At 45.7% G+C, this 10,922-nt stretch overlaps 1 protein-coding gene across 1 annotated transcript; it reads left to right on the forward strand.

Moving 5' to 3' along the window:
• Positions 1-2,744: 2,744 nt before the first annotated feature.
• Positions 2,745-4,571, forward strand: LOC120663399 (the record flags this gene model as incomplete). The annotated part of the gene is made up of 2 exons (XM_039942205.1): positions 2,745-3,752; positions 4,155-4,571. Coding segments are annotated over exons 1-2 (1,425 nt in total), but the record flags the coding sequence as incomplete, so codon positions are not given.
• Positions 4,572-10,922: the final 6,351 nt, after the last annotated feature.

Consider the following 10,922-nt stretch of genomic DNA (forward strand, 5'->3'; position numbering starts at 1 on the left):
GCGTGGCGCGCCTGCCTCGCCGGTGATGGGCCAAGGCAGCGGTGGGGTAGGGCAGCACGGCGGCCAGCAGGGCTGGGCGGAGCCAACACGGCCGGCGGCGCGGCAAGAAACTATACAGGGGCAGCTCGCGGCGGTCCAGGCGGCCTGGAGCGGCGTCGCGGCGGCGTTCCGGTCGATTGACCGGCGAACACGGGCGAATAAGGAGAGCATGAGCATCGTGGGTGTGAGGAAGACCGATTCCCATACCTAGTTTGAGCAGAGAGGGGCCGAGGGTAGGTCGTCGACGTGGAGGTGGATTTCGGGCGTTCCTGCTCGCCGGCGGACAGGGAACCTCCGATTCCCGGCGAGGTGGGGGGTCGGGCTGTGATTGGAGGGGTTGGGGATGTCGCTAGGGGGGTGGAGGAGCTTCGGGCGTAGTGGATTTGGGATCCATGGAGGTTTGATGGCCAGACCTTGGATCGAAGAAGAAGGTGGCCTGCCCTCTGTTTCTTGCGTTCGGAGGTAGAAGAAAGAGAGAACTGAGAGAGAGACAAGGAAGAGAGCAGGCGCCGGTTTGGGGGCTTGAACGAGGACGTCCAGGACGCCGAGGATGGCCGGGAAAGAGGGCAGGCCAGCCCCTGAACGGCCAGCGCGTGGCAGTCGCGGGTTCGACGACGACCGTCGACGGGTCTCGGTATGGGCGACCACTTGGCTGGTGGCGCGATGGCGCTTGCCCATTGGCTGATAACCCCCCGGGGCGAGCGTCTCATGAGGATGGCCGGCACCTGGCACTACTACAAAACAGGCCTTTGTTCCTGGCCATTTGTCCCGGCAGCCTTTGGGCCCGGGACAATAGGTGGCTTTTGTCCCGGGTCCAACGGCTAGCCGGGCCAGCGGGGGGGGGGGGGGGGGGGGACGGGGGCCTTTTGTCCCGGTTGGAGACACCAACCGGGACAAAATGGGAGCCTTTTGTCCCGGTTGGTGGTTCCAACCGGGACAAAAGGCCCGCGCAGCCTTTTGTCCCGGTTGGAACCACCAACCGGGACAAAAGTCCCCCCTTTTGTCCCGGTTCGTGCCTCAAAACGGGACAAAAGGCCTTGCGCCCCTTATCCCCTTCCCTCTCCCCCCGCCCGAGCCATTCAGCTCACTTGTTTTCTCTGTTCTTGGCTCGGGATAGAGGAGTTCTTGCTCATTTCTTCACCACATTTGTGAAGATCTTTGATTCCCTGTCCATCCATCTGCTCTAAAGGTTTGGGGCTTGTTTTTCTCTTCTTCCTTGGCTTGTATAGCTCATTTCATACTTTAGAAATAGAGAAAATGTGTAGCTAGCTCATTTCTTGGACATTTAGCTAGCTAGATTGCATATGTAGGCGTAATTTTCTTTTAGATTTAGATGAGTATATGGATAGTAGAAATTTTTAGAATGAGTGTAGATACTTCATGTGATGTACTTGTATATATGACCATATTGTGGATAGTTGATTTTTTTATTCGTGAATGAATTAATGAAATGAGTATATTATAGAATTTTTTGTATTATGAATGGATTATTTTGACACTCTAGTGATGTATTTAATCAGGCTCACATTGAAACCATCTAGAAGCTAAAAAAATCTTTATTTCGAAACAAGTATACGTCGTTAATCTCCATCCAACGGTGATGGCACTACCTTTCAGGGATACACGATGCGCTATAAGGACGTCGCAAATCGGTTGGTCGCATCACCAGCACTTCCGATTGATAAGAAGACAACATTTGACGCAGTCAGCATGCCGTTGTTGTACTGAGAGCATATGAACGAGCATGCTGCCTGTGCCAAGTGCTGTGCCTATTAATCGTAAATGTTGGTGCTACGACTAGCCGATTGGTGACATCCTTGTACCGCACCGTGTCCCCCCGAAAGGCAGTGTCATCACCGCAGGGTTGAGGTTACTGACATATACATTTTCATAAATAAAGGTTTATTTTTCTTCTAGAGGGTTTCTGGATATTGAAAAGAGTGTACTCCTGGAACTGAAGGGTGTCAAAGTAATTAGAAGTTATAGAGATTTCTTTCAATTAATTAGAGATTTCTTGAGGATTAATGATACATTTCGTCTTTTTTTATATAATTTCATTGTTATTTGCAAGAGTTATTAATCTGATCATTGTAATTGTAATAGTAAATAATTTTTGCTTTGTAATGGTAAGAATTTATAATTTTGTGGAAAATAAAGGTATTTTTCAGTAAAATATGGCTTCAACAGCTCGAGGGAGTGGCGCCGGTGGGGGTGATCGTTGTCCTTCTGGAGAGAAGGGCACAACTCGAGTAGGTCGTCGGTCCAAAAAACCTAGTGCTTTTCATAGGGCAGCGCTCCGTTATTTGGAAAAAGAATATAGAGAATGCATGGCAAGGGGCGAGGAACCTCCGTTTGATCTTGAGGATTTATTGCGGCGTTACGGTTCGTCACCACCAAACTCGGAGGTTTCAGCTCCGCCATCTTATTCTGCGCCAGCAAGAAATCCGTTAGAACATTCTGCGTTCCAACGCAAGGACGGTTGAAAACCTATGTGTTGTTGACCGAATTTTTAAATTTCATGTATAGTACTCCTTTGTTAAGTTCTGTAATGGATTAAGTACCCCTTTTAATTAATCAAGATGTATGATAGATATTGCATATCTTTTAATTATTCATGTTATGTTACATTTAGTTTAATTTAGGTTTGATATATTTTATTTATTCGATACGTGTAAAGAATTCAAATCGATTTATTTAAAATGCAGATGGACCGGCAATGGATGTACAATGCTGACCGACGTTCGAAAGAATTCATTGATGGCCTGCATTATTTTTTGTCTGTGGCTGAGGCAAACAAGCAGAATGGTTTTATGTGCTGCCCGTGTGTTCATTGCAACAATAACAAGGATTACTCATCTTCAAGAATCCTACACAGCCACATTTTCGCAAATGGTTTCATGAAAAAGTATGTTTGTTGGACGAAGCACGGAGAACAGGGGGTTACCATGGAAGACAATGAAGAAGAAGATTTTGACGACCACTTTCCCGGGAATGCTGGAATCGGTGCATTCGATGACGATATTCCCATGGAAGAGCCCGAAGTAGATGTAGCAGAAAATGATCCCAGCGACGATCTGGGGCAAGCATTGCACAATGTGCAGGCAGACTGTGAGAGTGAAACGGAGAGGTTGAAGTTCCAGAAGTTGTTAGAGGACCACCATAAGTTGTTATACCCAGATTGTCAAAATGGATTTAAGAAACTTGGCACCACCTTGGAGTTGCTGCAATGGAAGGCGACAAATGGTGTATCCGACAAGGGATTTGGTGAATTACTCAAACTTGTTAAAAAAATGCTTCCTAAGGACAATGAATTGCCTGCCACAACGTATGAAGCCAAACAACTTGTTTGCCCTTTGGGACTGGAAGTGCAAAAGATACATGCATGCCCCAACGACTGCATCCTCTACCGAGGCGAGTACGAGAATTTGGATGCATGTCCCGTATGCAGTGCATTGCGTTACAAGATTAGAAAAGATGATCCTGGAGATGTCGAGGGAGAGCCTCCCCGGAAGAGAGTTCCTGCGAAGGTCATGTGGTATTTGCCTATAATACCACGTTTGAAGCGTCTGTTTAGAAATAAAGATAATGCTAAGTTGATGCGATGGCACAAAGAGGAACGCAAGAAAGACTCGATGTTGAGACACCCCGCTGATGGGTCGCAGTGGAGAAAAATAAATAGAACGTACCCTAAATTTGATTTGGATGCGAGAAACATAAGGTTCGGTTTGAGTACGGATGGCATGAATCCTTTTGGTGAGATGAGCAGTGGTCATAGCACTTGGCCTGTGACTTTTTGTCTGTACAATCTTCCACCATGGCTCTGCATGAAACGAAAGTTCATCATGATGCCAGTGCTTATCCCGGGTCCAAAGCAGCCCGGAAATGACATTGATGTGTACCTAAGACCATTGGTCGAAGAACTCTTATTGCTCTGGGGCGATGAAGGTGTACGGATGTGGGATGAATACAAACAGGAAAACTTCAACCTACGAGCATTGCTGTTCGTAACGATCAAATACTGGCCTGCTCTTAGTAACTTGTCAGGACATTCGAACAAGGGATACAAAGCATGCACACACTGTTTAGATGATACCGATAATATATGGTTGACTCACTGTAAGAAGGTTGTATACATGGGTCATCGTCGGTTTCTTCCCATCAGGCATGCGGTACGAAAGAAGGGCAAGCATTTCAAAGGCCAAGCGGACCACCGAACAAAACCGATGCACCGTAGTGGTAAAGACGTCTTCAACATGGTAAAAGATCTAGAAGTTGTTTTTGGAAAGGGATCTGGTAGCCAACCTGTTCCGAACGAAAATGGAATGGCGCCCATGTGGAAGAAGAAATCTATATTTTGGGAGCTACCATATTGGGAAGTCTTAGATGTTCGTCATGCAATTGATGTGATGCACCTCACGAAGAATTTTTGCGTCAACCTGATAGCATTCTTGGGAGTGTACGGAAAGACAAAAGATACAGTAGAAGCACGTCAAGAATTGCAACGTATGGAAGAACGAGATGCCTTACATCCAGAACAGCGAGATAATGGACGACAATACTTAAGTCCTGCCAGCTATACTCTTAGCAAGGAAGAGAAAGAAACCATGTTTGACTGCTTGAGCAGTATAAAGGTTCCATCTGGATACTCATCCAATATAAAAGGAATCTTAAATTTGGCAGAGAAGAAATTTACAAATCTCAAGTCCCATGACTGCCATGTGCTTATGACCGAACTTCTTCCGGTTGTGCTGCGGGGGATTCTGCCTGATAACGTCCGGTTAACCATCGTGAAGATATGTGCCTTCCTCAACGCAGTTTCTCAGAAGATAATTGACCCGGAGAATTTGATAAAGCTGCAAAACGATGTGGTGCAATGTCTTGTTGGCTTTGAGCTGATATTTCCACCATCTTTCTTCAACATCATGACACATCTTCTAGTGCACCTTGTCAAAGAGATTGATATTCTCGGACCAGTATTTCTACACAACATGTTCCCATTCGAAAGGTTCATGGGGGTACTCAAGAAATGTGTTCGTAATAGAGCTCGTCCAGAAGGAAGCATCGCCAGTGCCTACGGAACTGAGGAGGTCATTGACTTTTGTGTTGACTTTATTGATGACCTTAAACTGATTGGAGTCCCTGAATCGCGATATGAGGGGAGACTAACTGGAAAGGGTACATTAGGAAAGAAATCTTATATCTGCACAGATGATTTCTCATTCAAGAAAGCGCATTATACGGTTCTTCAACAATCATCCTTGGTTGACCCATATATCGAGGAACACAAGAAAATTCTGCTCTCCAATTTCCCGGAAAAGTCTGAGGCATGGATTACACGTGAGCACATGAACACTTTCTGTAGCTGATTGCGGAAGCATCTAATGCATAACATGGATATAAGTGAACAACTGTTCTTATTGGCTAGGGGACCATCTTGGAATATCTTAACATACCAAGGGTACGAGATAAATGGAAACACATTTTATACGATAGCCCAAGATAAAAAGAGTACCAACCAAAACAGCGGTGTTCGTATGGATGCCACGGACAATAATGGAAAAAAAGACACATATTACGGCTACATTGAAGAGATATGGGAGCTGGATTACGGTCCCAATTTCAAGGTGCCTCTATTTCGTTGCCAATGGGTTAAGCTATCTGGAGGAGGGGTAACAAAAGATGAGTATGGGATGACAATAGTTGATCTCAACAATCTTGGGTATAGAGACGAGCCATTTGTCCTAGCCCAGGATGTCGCTCAGGTTTTCTACATTAAGGACATGTCCAGCAAGCCAAAGAAGGGGATCAACAAGCAAAAGGATGAGCCTAAGCGACACATAGTTCTATCAGGAAAGAGAAACATCGTTGGAGTGGAGGACAAGACAGACTTTTCAGAAGAATATAATAATTTTGTTGCCATTCCACCTTTCGAAGTAAATGCTGATCCATGCATCCTGCTAGCCAATGATGATGCTCCATACTTGCTCCGTGATCATAATCAAGGGACATTTGTGAAGAGAAAGTCTGTTACCGCTAATCCTTCATGTACTTGAATCATTTTATATTATTGTATAAAAACATAATCACAATTCGAATACTTTTATTATATATGTACTGTACAATTATATTTTATGTGTTATTTATATTATTTTATATATTTTTCACTTAATTACTAGACTCAATTATAATTTTCATTCAATAATGGATTACTCAACTAATTTTATTTATTTCATGAAATTACATTCACATTAACACACTATACTCTTTCACTAACACACACAATCTCACTAACACACACTATCTCTCAAACTCACACACTACTCATTAATATCATGAAATTGCTTAATTTTATCTAAAATTCACTTTTTAAACGTTAATATCGTGATAGAATCCACTTTCTATCGAAAAGCAACAGTTTGAAAAAAAATTTCACCTAATATATTTTTGCATGGTCAAAATAACAAATATGATTTCAAAAAAGTTAGATATTTCATTGACCCAATCACTTGAATGAAAATTAATTATTTTTGTTGCGTGTATCAAGTTTATATAGAGATAAGAAATTTTGTTCCATAATTTTTGGAATCATAATTTTATTAACTGAATTAACAAATGAAAGCCAATTTTAAAAGAGAAGTTAAAAGAAACAAAAACAAACATAACATTAGGCGGGAACGAGGGAAAACGGGCCCCTTTTGTCCCGGGTGGTAGATCCACCCGGGACTAAAGGTGGGCCGCGGGCTGGGAATTTTCCCGGCCCGCCCAAAAACCCCTTTTGTCCCGGGTGAATCCACCACCCGGGACAAAAGGTCCTTTTGTCCCGGGTGGTGGTTTCACCCGGGACAAAAGGGGGGGGGGCCTTTTGTCCCGGGTGAAGCCACCACCCGGGACAAAAGGTCATTTTGTCCCGGGTGGTGGCTTCACCCGGGACAAAAGGCCCCCCCATATATTTCCTAGCTTCCTCCCTCCTTCGCCCTTCCTCCCTCCCGCCGTCCGTTCCCCTGCTCCCCCCACCGCTCGAGCTCCCCGAGCACCGCCGCCGTCGACGTCGCCGCCCAGAGCCCCGCAGCGCGAGCCCACGTCACCGAGCGCCGTCGTCCCTGCGAGCGCCGCCCCCGGCCTCCACTCCGCGCGCATGCCCTCGTCGGCGGCCTCCACTGCACGCCGCCGCGCCGCCGCCCTGTTGTGTGGGTATTCTTTTGTTCTTTTACAGATCGGGAGTTCGTGGCACATAGTTTCTGCAAAGATAGAAGAGTCATTAAGCACTATTTTTTATGTGATGTCCTCATCTAGAATTTGTCTCATACTCTTATGGTGTCACTTGACAGTGTTACCTGCTCTATCAATGTCGGCTGTATTTTGTTATAGGAGAAAGTCTCGGTAGATTTTGACCCTTAATTCATCATTATATATTCTTAGTTGCTAGTTACAGAATCTTCATCATTAAATTCCTTTGATTTGAGTATGAATATAGTGATGTAACTTTTGTGCACTAAATATATATGTATATAATTTGACTAATTATTGGTCAAAAAATTGGTAAAGTTTGGCTTTTTAAAATCGAAATACGTCTTACAACCGAGCCCTAACCTTTAATTGATGATAATTTCCTTTTTGACCACAGATATTATAATTTCTACTCAACAAATGATTCAAATTAAAATTGAGAATCTTTTGGCTTAGACTTAACAAAAAAGTGATAAAAAACCACATGTCAATAAGAACATAAGACCCCGATGACTCTCTTGCGCTGCACGTAGATTGAAAGATCTTAGAATTTTGTGGCAAACTAAATGGACCACCTAAAATATCATGTGGACAGGGCCAAACTTGATGGAAGCACCCCATCCATCACAATTACCTGCAGCCAAGTAGTCATTAGATAGTGACACTTATATCTAGATGTGATCTTCCAGAAAGAAAATCAAACAAAAAAATCATATAGGAAAAAAACTATACTTATTTTGACATGGAGAGAGTATAATTAGTATTGCTTTAATTAGATGAATCTCATTACAAGCTAAAACTACATTCTTTTTGGGACAAAATTTGGATGCAAAAAACTATACTTATTTTGACATGGAGAGAGTATCATATATGGACCCAATTCAATAAAGCCTAGCAAGGAAGCCCCAAATGCAAAAGAATCATTCTCTCCGTCTCTGCTCATAGCTCGCCCTGAGCCCACGTCCCCCCGGCTCCGCGTTCGCCCCAGTGCGCCTCCGGCCCTCGGCTTTGAGCCCTTCGCCTTCGGCCCTCGGCCCTCCGCCTATCCCTAGCCGCAAATTTCTGGAGTGGATTATTTAGATAATTTTTAAGGGTTTTATTTGTATTCATATTTTAGTTACGATGGACCCGCGACACACAGACGCGGAAGACGAACAGTTCCTGTTGAATATGATTGGCGAAGGTCAAGGAGATGTCGCTGAACAAGCTGATGATGGCAGCAATACCGACATATATTTGAATATGTCCGGTGATGGAATTGAGGCACCATCTATTCAGGATGACGCTGCTGCTGAACAAAGTGCTAATGTACATATCAAAACTATACTTATTTGTAGTGACAATCATATTTTCATCTGAATCTATATGAATACTATGAATGTTTTTTTATAGCTGTCTGGATCATCGTCGCAGCAGAAAAAGACGAAGCGAGGCCCAACAAAAAAACTGGAAGGGCGGTTCATTATAACGGAAGTTGGTCCAGATGGCGAACCGATCGCTCCAGAAGCTGCCGCCAAAAAATTCATAAGACAATCTGGATGTATTGTCAGGGACCACATCCCGATCAGTTTTAGGCTCTGGAAAGCTTCCAATCCAAGCGAGGAACGGGATGCGGTACCCGAAAGAGAAAAAGAATGGTGCTGGCGGGAGCTTAAGAAAAACTTCACGGTTCCAGTTGAATCCGAAGAGATATGCAAGCGCTGGACCCTGAGTAAGATGGCCGAACAACTGCGATCATTCAAGAAAATTTTGACGAAGAAATATATCAAGACCGGGACCACACCCGTATTTACCGGCGAGCTCGAAAAGCTCAGGGGTCACTGGGATGCATTTGTGGAATACAAGTCTTCAGAGCTTGGGCTTCAGAAGGTGCAGAAGGCCAAAGACAACGCCTCAAAGAAAGTGTACCATCACACTCTAGGCCAAGGAGGCTACAAGCTTGCAGTACCCAAATGGGAGAAGATGGAGCAGGATCTGCTTGACAGAGGCATCCGACCTGCGACCATGAACTGGCCTGAAAGGTCAAGGACCTGGTTTTATGGTCACGGGGGAAGCTTGGACCCATTGACTGGTGACTGCATCTATGGGCCAAACATCCAGCGAGCAGCCCAGAGACTACAGGAGGCCATACAAGCAGCGGCCGAGGGAACATTCCAGCCGGATAGAGAGAGGGACGAGCTGACTTACGCCCTTGGGAATCCAGAGCATCCGGGCCGCACAAGAGGCAAAGGCGTGGTTCCGTGGAAGTATGGGTTCAGGGATTACATTGATTCATATAGAAGCCGGCAAAGAAGAAAGAATGATGAGCGGGAGCACCTGCGAAGGCTAGAGGAACGGCTCATGTCACACGATCAAAGACTGGAGGAAGAGGTTCAACGCCAAGTGGCCGTAGCAATGAGCCAGCAACAGCAAGCGCAAACGTTGCCTCCAGAGCCTAGTGTCGCAGCCGATCACCTGTCTCAGCGGAAAAGCAGCTGCGCTTCCACAGACGTCGCCGCTGCCGAGCCCACGGGGATCCAGGCCGCAGTTGAAGCGTCGGCCCCGCAGCGATTTCCAGTGGATGAGATCACCCACCGGACACCTTGTGACCTGCAGACTGCCGTTAAGAACTTAATGTTCACTGTTGCGTACGGTACCGCCATGCCAACCGAACCAGGCGACGTGTACCACGGGCAGCAAATTCCGCCTAGATACACAAGAGTTGGCGTGGAGCAAGTGTGCCAGGGTTGGGAGACGCTCGAGCTTGATATTCCTGGAGGCGATGGGGAGAGGACACTAGCAGAAGCCATTCATGGCTACATCCTATGGGATAAGCGCTACATTGTCCTAAAGTCGGATGATCAAACACCAAGACCGGCATCTCAGCATGCCTCTCCAAGACCGGCATCTCCGCAAAACTCCCCAAGGGCAGCACTGTCTCGGCAAGGTTCACCGGCACATTCTCCATCACCATCATCTCATGCGCCGATGAACACTCAAGCGTCACCGTCGCCTCCATGGTCACCCCCTCCGCTGCCGGCAAAGAAGCAGAAACGGCCGCCGGCAAAGAAGGTAGCTGCACCGGCTAGGGAGCCTCCAAAGAAGAAGGAAAAGAAGAAGAAAACCAAGGAGGCTCCTATTAAACCCTGGGACATGAGCCTTGAAGAATGCGATCGGATAACTCAAGAAAGAGTTAAAGAGCACTTCAAGCCGAAGCCGAAGCCGGAGCCCGAGAAAGTGATAAATCCGATAGATTTGAAATTTTTTAAGGGAATGTGCGAAGCAAATAAGAGAAAATTCATTCCGAGAGACCCCCCTTCAGACTACGAACGCACAATTATCAAAACTACTGAGAAAAAGAAGAGACAATCAAAGTCGTCGTCATCCGACGTTCCACAGCTCGGAGCCCAAAAGAAACAATCAATAGAGCCTCTCGTAGTGGGACAGACGACGCAAGAACAAGACTTTGTTACATTTCTGAAAGAATCAAACCTGACGGCCGCTCAGATTGCAGGGGGAGAAGATATTCCAAAGGCCGATGTGGTCGTCAAATGGACGTTTGAGATCGGCAAAACTCTTGTACCCCCTGAAGTAGTGTCTGTGCTTCCAACGCAAATGTATAAGCTGCACCAGCACTACATGCGTGCGATGGCCGATTGCATCTTCATGCAGGGCGC

The sequence above is a fragment of the Panicum virgatum genome, chromosome 3N (genome assembly GCF_016808335.1).
Source record: "Panicum virgatum strain AP13 chromosome 3N, P.virgatum_v5, whole genome shotgun sequence".
NCBI lineage: Eukaryota > Viridiplantae > Streptophyta > Magnoliopsida > Poales > Poaceae > Panicum > Panicum virgatum.